Below are 16,166 nucleotides of genomic sequence, written 5' to 3'. Positions count from 1 at the left end.
GTATAATGAGGGAATAACACACACCTGGCCATGGAACAGCTGAGAAGCCAATTGTCCCATTACGTTTGGTCCCTTAACAAGTGGGAGGCACATATGCAAACTGTTGTAATTCCTACACTGTTCACCTGATTTGGATGTAAATACCCTCAAATTAAAGCTGACAGTCGGCAGTTAGAGCACATCTTGTTTGTTTCATTTCAAATCCATTGTGGTGGTGTATAGAGCCAAAAATGTTAGAATTGTGTCGATGTCCCAATATTTATGGACCTGACTGTATAGGATAGCATGCTGGGGGGTTTACTGGCTGTAGAAAAAAACATCATAAGCCAAAAACAACAACTATAAAAACATCCAGTGCGCATGAGGACTAAGAGGGCAGAAGGGAGCAGGTGTGTGGTGAAGTTTTTCTCAGTAGGTGCAATAGCACCTGTTAACCTTAAACCCTTTTGTTGCCAGAACCAATTTTGCTTTTTATTTCTTTTTTTTGCACACATGTTTAAAAAATCATTTTAGGCCTGTGGATTACCTAAAACCCCCAAAACATATATTTTCTGAAAGCATACACCCTAGAAAATGAAACAGTGGTAGTTCCAACTGTTTATTTCATGCAATATTACTGCAAAGGTCTAGGAAACACTTCAGTAAAAAAACACATTGTGTGAATTTTAGGGCAAACAAACACAATAAATTATCAGAATTGTTGGTTAAATATAAAAGATGAAGTTGCACCAAGTTAATAGATACCCAGCATGTCAAACCTTAAATCTGTGTGCGCCCATGAAATGGTGGCAAACTTGAGTACCCTATATTTTTTATAGGCAACACTTCAAAAGCCCCCTATAAGTTGTCAGTTTAGTATTACGGAGGAGGTCTGGTGCTAGAATTATTGCTCTCACTGTAAAGGGGGGTGGGGGAGGACTCAGAATTTTTTGATGAGGCTGCACTGATAGGCAGCACTGATGAGCACTGATAGGTAGCACTGATGGGCACGGATAGGCAGCACTGATAGGTACTGATGAGGTGGCATGGATAGGCAGCACTGATGGGCACTGATAGGCAGCATTGATAAGTTGCATTGATGAGCTGGCACTGATGGGCAGCACTGATCGGCGACACTGATGGGTGGCACTGCTGGGCACAGGTGGGTGGCACTGATGGCACAGGTGGGTGGCACTGGAGGGCACAGGTGGGTGGCACTGCTGAGTTGCACAGGTGGGTGACACTGATGGGCACAGGTGAGTGGCACTGCAGGGCATGTGGATGGCACTGATGGGCACAGGTGGGTGGCACTGATGGGTAAAGGTGGGCGGCACTGCTGGGCACAGGTGGGTGGTACTGCTGGGCACTGATCATCAGTGCAGATCCCTTCGCTGACAATTTCCGGTTCTCGGCAGTACTTTAAGTGCAGCCGAAAAACGGCAACTGTATTTACCCGGTGATCGCTGTGTCAGTGGACACAGCTGATCACGTGGTAAAAGGCCACCGTGATTGGCCATTTACCATATACCATGATCAGCTGTGTCCGTAGGACACAGCAATCACCGGCGGAGCCAGGTGCTCGCTGCTGGGGGGCGCGCAGGGGGGCATGTTCTGGAATGACGTCCATGGACATCGTCCCAGGATTTCACAACCACACTGTAGCCGTCCTTCGGCTATAGCATGGTTGGGAACCAGTTAAAGGTAAACTGTAAATAACTAATCTAGCATAATCACAGCCTTAGGTCAAAATAAAAATAAAAATAATAAGTGTAGTAACAAGTAAACAGTGCAGTTGGTACACATATAAATTATATAAATTAGAGCTTTGCCTTTCAAATATTTATATTTTATGCTGTTGCACAAAAATGTTTTGGAAAAACATTAAGTGTAGTAATATGTTTATTCTTGTGAATAGTTTTACAGTGTCTTTATCAAGTAGCTATCAAGCAACAGTTGTCAGCTGTAACTGTATATTCTGTGATGCAGACCCACGGTAGATGTGCACAAAGAATAAATATGCATTAAAACAGTTGAAAATAATATTTAATCCTTATGACCAGAACAGTTTTCACAATTCAGGTATAAGCGTATTGATTTGCCAATAACTGTTATTACTTGTGATTTAAATTGATGTGCTTTTTTGGGGACTACCCTCTGCAAAAATAATTTATTTCCCATGTAGTTAAAAGCAAAACCAAAAAGAAAACAAAAAACAATTCTCTGATTCCCATTTTAAGAATTGGGATGCTACAGATAGAATTTACAAATGGTTTTCTGCGATTTGTCTTGTTTTTTTTAGTAAACATAATTAATTTTACTGGTATACAACCTACTATTTATTTTCATATAAAGTATTTTTTTTAATGTTGTGTAGTATAATAGCAATAATAAAAAGAGGTAGAAAAACACAAGAATCCAATTGGTGAGGGAGACACAAATAATTATTTACTATAGGTTAATTAAGGGTTAAAACATAATTTTTATTAAACTTAGAAATAGAAAAATCAATATAAAGCTTTGCTGCTATGAAAACTAGAATTGGACCATAATATAAGTATGCGATCTGAAGCACCATGCTGTAATAGTGTGGTGAAGTGTTCACTTTCAATATGGACGATTGCTCCTCTGGGAGTGACAGCGGATTCTGGCAGGGGCACACACAAGAACATGCACTTCAGGTGAGGGGGGAGCATTTTGTCATATGTTCATCAATAGACTTTAAATGGCTCAACTATATTTAAAGCCACAAAATGGTAAGTTAAAAGCTTGGAATGTTTTAAAATCCCTTACAGTTTTTTTTTATTTATTTGTATCCCTCGTTTTTATTTTTTTGTTTCACTCTTTGTTTTTCTAATGACTATTTTTAATGTGATAGAAAGTGATGGAAAATTCATACTTTCAAATTCATACTAAATTGATATGGTTGTCACTGAAATGAGATTAGGAAGGAAATTTCCCAATGGAAGTGAAAGGAAATATCCCAAATGAGCACAAAAAAAAATTATAGCAGATTTAACCATTCCCCACTCCTTCCAAAGGTAAAAATGTTGGCCATATGCAGTGTGTATTGTATATACAGTGAGTATATATATATATATATATATATATATATATATATATATATATATATATGCTCATCTGTGGGTTTTTTTGGATTATGCATTCAAACCTATACATGTAGACAAAGTGGCTATCTTTTTGACAGCTTAACTCAATAATTTTCATCATGGCATTTTATATTTCCGTAAGCTCTGAAATCTAGCATGTAAAATCTTGTTGATATCCGTGTGGTTATTGATGGGGCTTTTAAACTGCCCACAGTATAAATCTCAGAATCATTATTAAAGCATTTGTTTTATTAGACTTACTGCTCTCCAAAGGGAAAAATCACTCTGGGCTTCCTGACAAAAGAGCGTGTAATATAAACTTGGCCACACACGCTAGATATTTTTTATTAGCTCCATGGGACCAAAAGAAAACTCTCATGTTTAATTGAAGTCTGGGGAAAAAAATACAATCAATAAGCACTATTTACATAAGAAATATATTAACATACATTCTGCAAGGCTAATGACATTATCATCATCATAACTATCATTCACATTATCATTGCTGTCTTACAAATGCATATGTAACATGGCTATAGTATATTTTTTGGAGAGAATATATTCTGTATAGTCATGCATCAGCTGTGTGACCAACAGTCCATTTTTGAAATCTTCTACTATGTTGTTTCTATCATGCAAGTTGTGGTGTTGCCTTCTGATTTTGTGTGTTGTTTTTATAGAACCAACTGATACTTGGTGTTATGGGTGTAGATGTTTCATTGAAAGATATTCAAAGGCTTACCCCGCGCTTTACGGTAAGCCTTTTTTCTTTTTTTTAATTGAATGAAAAATACTGAAAACTACTTATAAAGTAACTGTCTTATGATTTAAACATGTGGAAACTTGGCAAATCTCAACCATTTATCTTGCAGTGCTTTGTAAAACCTACTCAGTTTCATGCATGGGTATGGCCATATACCCACATACATAAAAATACAACTAGCTTAACCAGTCCTTTAAAATTTATCCCTAATCTAAACCATAATGCTCCCCTTTGATATGTAATGAACAGCCATGTAAAAACCAAGCAGGACATTCAAAAACTATAATTGCATCACTACAGACATAAAAGAAAACTAATTGTATTTTCTTGGATTCAGGTTGCATTTTAGCTTTCTTAATGCAGATAAGCAACGTTTTCAACACAAGATATCTGGTATTTTTACACAGTACTGCTAACTAATTTAATATCTAAAATAGTACATTTAAATAAACCCAAAACAATCGATTTTTTAATGATCCTATGAAACAGTTGCTTTTAAATGTGTGCACTACATTTTTATTTAGTGATGTATGCAATTTACTAACTAAAGTAAACTGCTGAAATGTTTTCCCTTAGCTTTGCCCGAATGGATATTATTTTGCACTGGATCCTAACGGTTATGTTCTGCTTCATCCGAATCTTCAACCAAAGGTATGGGTTAGTAGTGGTTGATGTAGTAATAACTAACATTTAACAGATATGTGTAGTGATTCCTATACTCACTGCAAAGCTGAAGTAAGAAGTAGGGAGTCTGCTGACTCTAAAACCTGTAAATCACATGATTGACAAGAGCATTAAGGTTGATAAGCTAAAAAATATTAAATAAATATTACCAAGTTACAACCTAGGTTAGTATTTACACATTAATGATGTGCTTGATTTCTTACATCCACATCTGTATGAAGTAATTAAACGTAAATATTTTTTATGAGAAAAATATAATGTTTAAAAAAAGTATATATATATATTTTTATTTTTTTTTTATTATTATTTATTTATTTTTGCTCATCTTAGAATAACAGTGCATATGTACACTTCATATTTCTATTTTCACCCTAGTAGATATTTAAAATCTTGTTCATAAGTTTACTAGGCTAATATAAATTAAAAATGGTATACAGATCTTAATAGCTAAAGCTCAGATTGCACACACAGCTGCATAAATCAGAATAATATTTAAATATTCAGTTGGATAGGGTCAGCTAGAAAGGGAAGTGCTACTAAGAAAACCCACAATGCCCTGCATGCACTAGTAAAGGTTTTTATGTAGAAAGAAAAATATTTATTAAGAAAAAAAACTATAGAATGCATTATGGTTTCTCTTTAATCCAAGTACAAATCTGTGAAAGAGACATATCATTGTGGAATAAAGCACAAAAACGTTTTTGTCTGGTTTTGTAATGTCACAAAATATAACAAGTAATTCTAAATAATATGTGCTGTTTATATTTGTTAATAGCCATGCTTTTTTCTGAATCTATTTGTATTTTTTACACATTCTTGAATGTATTCAATAGTACATAGCACAAAGCCCAATGAAACGTTTAAATCAGGTAAATACATTCCAGTATGTAAAAACAAAAGTTTCTCAATGTCTTACTGTTCGTTTTCTTTCTGAAGCAGTTATAGCATGAGTAGAAGAGCCTGTCCCCCTGCAAGCAGCTGTAGACTGGAACACTTGCTCTCTGTTGGGAAAGAGTGATCTTTTTTCAGTGGTTCAACACACCCCCTGCTAAATCAAAGAGCTCTAATAAGGAGGAAGCACAAGCTTTTCTGTTTGCAGAACTAAAGGTCTTGGACAGTGGTGGGCATGTCAGGCCTCTGCTTCCCCACAAAAAGCAAGGGTCCTACTCTGCAACTGCTGGCAGGAGACAAGCTTTTCAAGCCAGGCTGTAGGTACCTTAGAAAGAGAAAAAAAGTAAGAAATTGAACACCTTTTGTTTCAATGCACCTGAAGCGCATTTAAACCGAAAGTTTTATTGGGCTTTAATTTTTTGTTTGTGGCATTGTTACTAACAAGGGTACAACACTCTCCTACTGTTAATTAAGGTGAAAATATGAATTCAGTCAGTTGGTTTGCACGCAACGGACCAATGTGTTACTGTCAGTGACTCCAAAAAAGCTGTCTCATTGCTTTTGCCATTTAAGTAAATCAAATCTCTTGCATGTTTATAATACTTATGGAATTTCAACAAATTAAAAAATATATTTTCCCGTGAACTGTAACATGTGGTAAAAATTATGTAGCTAGCTGTTAGGGTCACATGCATACACAATTTATCCTATGTGAAATATTTTAGGATTTCTTGGTAGGTAGGGAAGCTTTGCAGCTTCTGTCAAATAAACCAGCTAGCTTAAATTGTAGTTTTATTGATAGTTGTAATAAATAATTGACAAATTCCCTACTGAAGAAGAGAATAGGAACATAAGGAATGGAATTAACAAAACCTTCATCTAAATCTGACATAGTATGCTACAATCAGATTGTATGGTCTGAAAAGGTCATCTTCAGTAATGCACAAATTAAATAAATTTAATTCAAATATACCAAATATTGGCAAACAAGGATATTGAATTGTGTGTGGCCAGTTTCACACACATTGGTTCCTTATCCTGACACCTACATCAAAGCAGGATTTAGCAATGACATAGGGGTTTAGAGGAAGGAACCAGCTGACCCATGGTGGGGACCTGAAGGGGTTTATTTACTAAAGCTGGAGAGTGCAAAATCAGACTCACTTCTGCATAGAAACCAATCAGCTACCAGGTTTCATTGCCAAAGCTTCATTGAAGAAGCTGAGGTTAGAAGCTGATTGGTTTCTATGCAGAAGGGAGTCTGATTTTGGACTCTCCAGCTTTAGTAAATAAACCCCGAAGTGTCAAATGCCTAAAAGACTTTCGAGGCTGGAGCACTGGAATGTAGGAGAGGTGGAAGAAACCAGCCATCAGAGAGGTGATTGTATGCACTTTTCTATTGCAAGGGGATAATTCTTTTAAAGTTGTAGAGACCTGACAGAATATCTTTAATGAAAACATGTACAATTTATCTTATCACTTTTTTATACATGCTGCCCTTTCTTAATTCTTTTAATTCTTTGAATATATTGAAGTTGATTACTAAATGAGTAAATTCTCTTCACTTTGCAAAGTCAATGTTAGTGTATAAGCTGAAGCTGTGTTCACACTGAATACCAAATCATGTACCAAATACCAAATCAAGATTCTAAGAGCTATATGGGAAGAGCTATATAGGACTTAAGAGACACACGCTGGGGACCATTGTTGCAGACATTAGTTGCAACAGTTCTAAAGCTATATTTTCAATTATTTTGAAAATAAAATAAATAATTATACTGTGCTGTTAGAATGAAGGGAAAATTTCAGTTTGTGTTGTTAGAACCTAATTCTGGAATTTGCATTTTGGCAGACATGCATTGAGCCAGAGTCTTAGATAGAAGGGGGTTAACTCTATTATTACTGTAGAATATTTGTGTCTTTTAGAATATTGTACAGTGGTATAGCACAAAAGTGTCTGAATAAATTTAAAAAAACATTTAATATTTTAGTATGTATCCCCAATAACCACAATATTTTTTCGGGTTTTTGAAGATGCTGTCACTCTGAGATGTTAGTACTACTCTAAAAAATAGTGTTTTAAGCCAACCAAAACATTGCTTCTGTGGTCCTAAAATTACATTATTTATTAAATGTTATTATACAGTCTTTGAAAAAACCTGCATGCTCATAACTGTTTTTCTTAAGTGCCAAGATATACAAACCATAGATGTAGCACTTGTGAATAAAATGTCATAAAGTTTAAGTATAAACATGAACTATCTTTGCAACTTCAGCCTATAGGTGTAGGTATTCCCATGGTTAATTTGAGGAAAAGGAGGCCTGGTTTTCAGGTAATGGTAAATGGAAATGAGCTGGTTTTAAATTTGTATGGCCAGCTGCAAACAACTAACAAGTGGGCTTATTTATCATTGTTCTAAGCATGTCTTATAGATTCTTTGCCAGAGAGGCTAATTTACACACAGTTTAATATGAAAATGACTTAGTGTTAAATGGGAAGGCTTTAATAACACTGGCCAAAAATAGGTTTTGGTTCACTGCTAGAATGGCTGTGGCTTTATACCAGCAAGCTTGGAAAGTGAATACCTAAATATTTCTGGTAGCGCAGATTGTGCAGCTGTCACAAAGGTACCTTGTTTAGAGTTGGATGTTACAGGAAGGAAAAATATTGTTCTGCTCAATTATTTCAAAATAAATAAATGCAGACATTTTGCTCTGTTTGAAAAATGTTGCACAAAAACTGTGCAACCCACTCTAAATCAAGTGTATATGCTGGTTTGTGTGACCAAATGCAGTTTGGTTTGCTACAGAGGTGTAAGTTTTGGCTGCTAAGCTTTGCTTTTATAGCACATTTTGTTTTGTTTGACTACACCATCAAAATTTTGCTTTCACTCAGTTCTTAGTAATTAGGACATGTTTAGGGTGATCTGTGAACTGTACACATTAAATAAAGGGTAAGCATTGGAAAAGTTGACTAGCACCTCATCATATTAAAATTCTCACTGAAATATCAGGGTTGATTGAATAATAAGCATAGCAAATTTATATTATGCTCAAAACGTGGTTATTATCCAAGAAGACAAAGATGTAATGAACAAAGGGTTAAGTGAAAGCTGCTGATCTGCATGAATGTTCTGGGCCAGTGACTCAGAACATACTGAGGACAATGAATCAGCATAACACCTAGGTAAATAGCATTTTTAGAAGGTGTTGCTACTAATGGCAGCTCACTGTATATTTTACATCATTACAGATTTACGATAAAAAATCTTCCCTTCTTGAACCCATGGTTTGGCAACAGCCATAGGCCTGTGTTGTTTTCATAGGCTTTATGGAGTGTTTCGAATCATGAGAGACAGTAGTGCTCATAGAACACAACAAATGCTGGATCTCTGAATTGTTTTCTTTTATAATTGTTTGCTTGTAAATGTAAATTATAGATTTAGTTTTATTGAGTGGTTAGGCTCAAACATATCTCAGTTTTTCATATGAACTTTACCATTTGAAGGCCCCAAGAGCTATTGTCATAATAAGAAGCTATGCATAGCATATTTGAACATTATGGCAGACTTACTACCTGTAGTGCCACTTACTAGCATTGCGACATGCATGCTTTTCTTCTTCTTTCAGTCTTCTTCTGGTTCTGGAGTAGGGATGAGGTTTTGTATTTGCAACATAATGAATTTACAGCACATCTGGGGGGGAGTGGAGATTCAAGGTTCCAGCAAGTTGATGTAGAAATTCACTGGTTGAATTTTAAAGGACTCATATTGCCCGACCTGACATTTTAACTGTGGTCAGAAGGGTTAGAATTATTATTATACAGTATTTATATAGCGCTAAAAGGTTTGCTCAGCGCTGTACATTATAGTGGGGGACAGAACATGAGACAATATAGTAACAAAACAAAACACGAGGGGGTCAAGGGCCCTGCTCTTTTGAGTTTACAATCTAGGATGGACAATAATATAGGTTTTGGTATAAAATATTGGCTTCCTAGCAGCCATCTGTCAGTGTGTGTTGAAGCAGTTTAAAGAGAGCTAACAGTCTGAGCAGGGAGAGTTAATAGCTTTTACTGTGCTAGATTGTGCTAAATTACTGTGAGTTGTAGTGTGCTGGGCTACATGTTCTTCTGTACCCCCACCTGTTCAAAGTTCAGAGACTCAAAGGGGTTTATTTACTTAATCTCTTGGCACCGATGCGTCCCGGCCCTTTAAGAGTTTAAGAAACCGGGAGGCGGGGCGGGGTTTTAGGGTCATGTGACCGCCGTGATTCGCCGTCACGGTGGTCATATGATCGGAAAAGGTCCTGATTGAAAGGGGAGATCGGGACCTTTCCGGGAGTAGCAGACATATGTGCTGGGAGCGTGCAGGGCACGTGCTCTCAGCACATATGTATTTTTTAATTGCACGCAAATATGCGGCCACTCGGCGTCAAGGCCCAGACACCGAGAGGCCACATATTTGCGTGCGATTGGCATCAAGGGGTTAAGGCAAATAGTCTATTTGCAAGGGAATTTCCCTTTAGCTTAGTGAATATGGTGAAATGCTGCTGGTTTCCATCATTCAGTCCTGTGTAAACAAAAATACTGTTTTATTATTTTCTTTGCACATTCTTTGCAAAATACATTTTCATTTCATTCACGAAAATAAAGCAGGCCATACATAGGTCAAATTCTGAACGATTGAAACATCGTTCATTCTGCAATCCGATGGTGCCACCAATGATTTCGAATATCAGTAATTTTTCCCGAATTTTCCAGCATGCCCAATAAACAAAATGGGGAGGAACCACGAAAATCAGCCGGTGCCATTGCCCCACTAACAGAGTGAAAATCATACGATTAGTCTTAGGTCTGATTTTCAAACAAAAAATTGTTTGGAGATCGACCCATGTATGGCCGGCCTTAATGAACATACCCTTGCAAAATGAACATCTTATTCTCCTTTAGTAAATCAACCCTAATGTGTTGGCAACACCTGTAGTCTGTACTTGCTCTTTAGCTGCTGCCCCCCCCCCCCCAACTCCTGTCAGGACGTATATTTTATTTTCTGTTGCTAGGGCCTTTTTGTTTGCACTTATTTCTAACACAGGCAAAGCTGCTCTTTGCAGCATGTCACTGCATACTTGTGTGTTAAATAATGTGCCCCAAAGCATCATATATGTATCCCCTTATTGCCATAACTGGCATTAAATGACATTATTTTAAAAAATGTAAGGCAGATCTAAAGTGAGAGGCAAAGGTTCTGGAAGAGAAGGTTGTAGGGGTGAGAAGTTTCTGCAGAACAAACCACTGGTTGGGCAATACCATCTAGAGCCAGGACACATCTGCCTTTTCTTCACACTGTGTGATGGACGTGTTCTAGCAGATAGCAGATTGATCACACAGTCCCACCAGCACTATTGCAAGTACGTGAGAGTGTTGCCAGCTGCCACAATTACTGTTGTCATTACTTGAGTTGGGAACTGTGCTGACCCCTCACCATGCTCTACTGAATTACAGTACTCATATGCCTGCTGCCAGAGACAAGTACTGTCTGCCCACTATGGAGCTGTGTTGTCAGACAGTGGTGTGGGGAGAGGGGCGCATTGTCAATCAAGCTTGCCCTAGATCCACTGCACCAATTAAAATGAGACAGAGTGGTATATGCACTCTGTCCCCTGGGAGGCAGGATAAAAACATATTTTGAATGGAGTGATGGTTTTATTTAGTCATTGCTGAATAGGTAAATCAATTTTCTCTTAAATATCCTCCCTCCCTTAAAGTGACATAAGTATTCAAAGGAAAGAACAGAGCCTAGTAGATAGGGAAGGTCCATCATAAAGTAAAAAAAATAAATTGTATCACAAAGTTCACTAACTCCAAATAGCAGATTTCAATATGCATAGCAGTACTAAGCATCTTTGTAAAACACTACGGGGTTGTTTTGCTAAAAAAAAAAAGAGAGAATATTCATTTTGTAAGGGAAATATTACTTAGCTTAGTTAACGTGGTTAAATCCCATTTTCAAAGAATACTCAAGCACTTGCAAGGAAAATAAAAAAAAATATTTTTGCTTGAGCATGTTTGGATGATGCTAGTCATCAGAGCTTCACCTCATTCACAGAGCTAAAGGAAAATTTCCATTTGCTAAGTGAACAACCTATTATCCTTTAGCAAACCAACCCCTATGCATGCAGGTCAATGTTCTATTTATGGTTCGGACCCAAAGGTGCCCGAGTTTAAAGTCTGAAAATACACAGAACTTCACAGCAAAGAAAGAGGCATCACAAGTGTCCTCTTGGTTGTGGGTAGCTCACCTTTATAAAAATCTAGCAACTTTTAACAAATTACCAAAAAACACCCCTTTCATGACACAGTGTCATTCATATATGCAGGATTGTCAAACTCCGTGTGAGACACTTTTGATTACTGTGCATGAAACTGTAATAGGTACATTTTTAGGACAAGATTTTGGGGGTGTATCCCTTTGTTCTAAGGTACAAACAGTACTGATACATAAAGCATTAGCAATATGTGAAGAACAATAATCTCAAAAAAGAAGAAAAAAAAGCATATGGTAATTAAAAGGAGAACGTTAGTCAGATAAGGCAAAGAGCAATGGAATGGGAGGGAGAAAAGAAAGTCAAAGAGGAGAGAATGGTCATAAAGACTGTTTGGTATTCAATTAAAAAAAACTCTCTATATTGAGTCCATTATCTTTTGTGTCAAATAGAATTATCATTAATAGTTCAAAGGCTTTTCTTTGTAACATTCCCTTAGGAATAAAAACATTCATGTCTTCCTTTGAATGGTCTGGTTATGCGAAATGTCTTAAAGGTGCACAGAAATCACCATTTTTTTATGGTGTGTCAATGAAAATTCAATATTTGTCTCACCATGTAACTTCCCTGCTTGCATTACATGAGGCACACCACATTACTGGAGGTACAGCTACTGTATATGATCTTTATTACTTTATTTGTTATTGCCATTATGCTCATGCTTTGTGTATCACTACACTACAGCTTGAACCTTAGAAGAAGGTAGTGCACCATGAATGCTTGTCCTGATAATTTAATTGTTAATGCAAATTAAAAAAGTATAATGGGCAGCACTCATTTGTGCTTTTCAAGTGCCAAGTGCACTAATACAGTTACAATCACTTTAAGCACAGCACTTTGGAAACAATGTATGGATACCCTTTTGTGTCTGTGTATGATATTGTTCTTATTGTAAATATAAGTGTTGAAAAAGTACTGACTTAACATTATAGTTAAGTTAAAAAAGGTACAGTTTGTATTTTTCTAATTTTGGTTGCTTTTGTAAAAACAAAAAAAACAAAAAACAACAAAAAATAAATAAATATATATATATATATACACACACACACACGTTTCCTTCCAAAGGTAAAAATGCAGCATGTCAGGTAATATTGATTGATTTCATTAATATTATTTTGTTTCACGTATCATATCCACCAGTTTGTCTATTTGTATACATTATTTTTCACCTTTACTGCATGCCAGTCACTGCATTTGTATATTACTTTATGTATTAACCACTTTACCCCTGCCCTATAGCAGTTGTATTGCTACAGGGCGGCTCTCCTGTGCAAAATCACGTATATATACGTGATTTTGTACTTCCACCTCACAGGGGCGGATCACCGGCAGATCACTTCTGCTGTGAACTGTCACAGCAGAAGCTGATCTGCAAGTCCTGTTGAAGGGATGTCCACCAACACCCGCAGAGGAGGAAGAACAGAGCTGTATCTATGTTTACATAGGCACAGCTCTGTTGTGACAGGAGGGAGTGTTCAATCATGTGTCCCTGCAGAGCTAGGAACACGATCCATTACTTCCTCTTGTTCCAGCACTGCCTAGTGTACACCAAGCACATAGCTGGCACACACTTAACCCTTTGAATACCCTAGATGTTAACCCCTTCCCACCCAGTGTCATTACTACAGTAAGCAGTGAATACTTTTAGCACTGATCACTGTAATAGTTCCACTGGTTCCCAGAAAGCATCAGTATAAAAATGTCTGCCGCAATATTGCAGTCCCACTATAAGTCGCTGATTGCTGCCATTACTACTGTAAAAAAAAATTCCAGTATATGTCCATAGTCTTTAGACGCTATAACTTTTGCACAAACTAATTAATATATACGCTTATTGAGATTTTTTCTACCAAATAATATGTAGCAGAATACATTTTGGCCTAAATTTATGAAAAAATTAGATTTTTTAAAAAATTTTATTGGATTTGTTTTACAGTAGAAAATAAAAAATATTGGGTGTTTTTCAAAATTGCTGGTCTTTTTTTTGTTTATAACACAAAAAGTAAAAACCGCAGATGTGATCAAAAAAGAACATTTAATTTGGGTACACCGTTGCATGACCACGCAATTGTCAGTTAAAGTAACACAGCACCGTATCGCAAAAAATGGCCTGGTGAGGAACGGGCAACTGGTTATAGCTTTCATTACATTTATTGTGTTTCTCCGTTTTTTCAATATCTTCTTTTTTTTTTGTTTTTTTCCATTTTGACTTTAGTATTGACTGTTTGAATATTAGTGTCCTCTATACATTAAGTTTCAAATAATGAATTTCTGTTTGTCATTGCATGACTAAGAACAATAGCTGAAGTATGTATGCATTCTTATTGTATCTTTCTTTTTTTATTCTTTTTGGTTGGAATGGGACATTTCTGTTCTGCATTGGCATTGCTTTTCATGCATGCTTCTTTGGTCTCGGCCTGCTATTCATTATCCATTGCATGTAAGAATCTGCCTTATTTTTCATTTTGATTATTTTGTTGCATTATTTATCATGTGCTTGTTGGTTTATTCATGTTTACCTATCCATACATGGTACAGAAGAGGATCCGAAATCTGAAACTAGTAATGTTTTTAAGTTTTTCTTTCATACTTAGCAAAAGTTGTAGAAGCTAGAATGACATTATATTGGCCAATAAGAAAAAAAATTCAGACACCTAGTACATGGAAGACGGAGTTATTGTACAAAATCAGCTGCACGTTTTTCTAAGTTACATTTGGTCTGGTATAGTCAGAAGTGTTGACCATCAGCACTTTCAACATTTTTTGTAACATTTTAGATGTCAGCAGTCTGCACACTGTCAGTAAGTGTACTGATACCTTTGTTCATTATAGAAATATCTATTTTTTTTTTGTTAAAATGTACATGTGAATGTGCTAAATGAAGGTGAAATGTCATACCTATACTACACAAAGCACCTTTAGACATGGTTCACATGTACCTGTGATACTGAATATGCTTTTACTTTCTAGCGTTTTTGTCTTGATTTACCCAAGTGTGAATCAAGCAATAAACTGTACTTATCGAATGTCCCTAAATTTAAATTTAACTTTGCTAAGAAAGTATCTTGGTATATCTACACTAAATACCGTATTTTTCGCTCCATAAGATGCACCTGACCATAAGACGCACCTAGGTTTTAGAGGCGAAAAACAAGAAAAAAAAATATTCTGAACCAATGGACTGCAGACACAGTACTGCAGATGACCAGAGACTGTGGACACAATACAGGAGATGACCAGAGACTGCGGACACAGTACAGGAGATGACCGGAGACTGCGGACATAGTACAGGAGATGACCGGAGACTGCGGACATAGTATAGGAGATGACCGGAGACTGCGGACACAGTACAGGAGATGACCAGAGACTGCGGACACAGTGCAGGAGATGACCAGAGACTGCGGACATAGTACAGGAGATGACCAGAGACTGCGGACATAGTACAGGAGATGACCAGAGACTGCGGACACAGTACAGGAGATGACCAGAGACTGCGGACACAGTGCAGGAGATGACCAGAGACTGTGGACACAGTACAGGAGATGACCAGAGACTGCGGACACAGTACAGGAGATGACCAGAGACTGCGGACACAGTGCAGGAGATGAGCAGAGACTGCAGACATAGTGCAGGAGATGACCAGAGACTGTGGACATAGTGCAGGAGATGACCAGAGACTGCGGATGTACTACAGGAGATGACCAGAGACTGCGGACACAGTACAGGAGATGACCAGAGACTGCGGACACAGTACAGGAGATGACCAGAGACTGCGGACACAGTACAGGAGATGACCAGAGACTGCGGACACAGTACAGGAGATGACCAGAGACTGCGGACACAGTGCAGGGAATGACCAGAGACTGCGGACACAGTGCAGGGAATGACCAGAGACTGCAGACACAGTGCAGGTAATGACCAGAGACTGCAGACAGTGCAGGGAATGACCAGAGACTGCGGACACAGTGCAGGGAATGACCAGAGACTGCAGACAGTGCAGGGAATGACCAGAGACTGCGGACACAGTGCAGGGAATGACCAGAGACTGCAGACAGTGCAGGGAATGACCAGAGACTGCAGACAGTGCAGGGAATGACCAGAGACTGCAGACAGTGCAGGGAATGACCAGAGACTGCAGACAGTGCAGGGAATGACCAGAGACTGCAGACAGTGCAGGGAATGACCAGAGACTGCTGACCTTTGGGGATGGAGGGGGAGCGGGTACCTGAATTTGACAGGTACCCGCTCCCACTTCTGCGGAGTTCTCCTTCCCTCTTCTTCCCGGGCCGGCTTCTGTGACAGCCGGGTGCCCACTGCGCATGCGCGAGAAGCGCTGCGCTTTGTGAATGGCTCGGAGCCTTCTGGGACCTGTCATGTGTCCCAGAAGACACCGGATCATTCACAAAGTGCAGCACATG

At 37.8% G+C, this 16,166-nt stretch overlaps 1 protein-coding gene across 5 annotated transcripts in view; it reads left to right on the top strand.

The window, feature by feature from the left end:
* CACNA2D1 (calcium voltage-gated channel auxiliary subunit alpha2delta 1) overlaps positions 1-16,166 on the top strand; it is an 857,854-nt gene that overhangs the window by 733,842 nt on the left and 107,846 nt on the right. For 3 of the 5 annotated variants that reach the window (XM_089685880.1, XM_089685869.1, XM_089685872.1), the window contains 3 exons: positions 3,767-3,841; positions 4,426-4,500; positions 7,701-7,757. In XM_089685880.1, coding sequence (XP_089542006.1) covers positions 3,767-3,841; positions 4,426-4,500; positions 7,701-7,757 — 207 coding nt within the window. The remainder of the gene's footprint in view (positions 1-3,766; positions 3,842-4,425; positions 4,501-7,700; positions 7,758-16,166) is intronic. The other 2 variants (XM_089685888.1, XM_089685897.1) reach the window with 1 other exon arrangement.

The sequence above is a fragment of the Staurois parvus genome, unplaced genomic scaffold (genome assembly GCF_062004578.1).
Source record: "Staurois parvus isolate SC_StPar_1 unplaced genomic scaffold, SC_StPar_1.0 ptg000019l, whole genome shotgun sequence".
Taxonomy (NCBI): Eukaryota; Metazoa; Chordata; class Amphibia; order Anura; family Ranidae; genus Staurois; species Staurois parvus.
The sequence above is the reverse complement of the archived record's forward strand: the minus strand, read 5'-3'. Positions and strand labels throughout refer to the sequence as shown.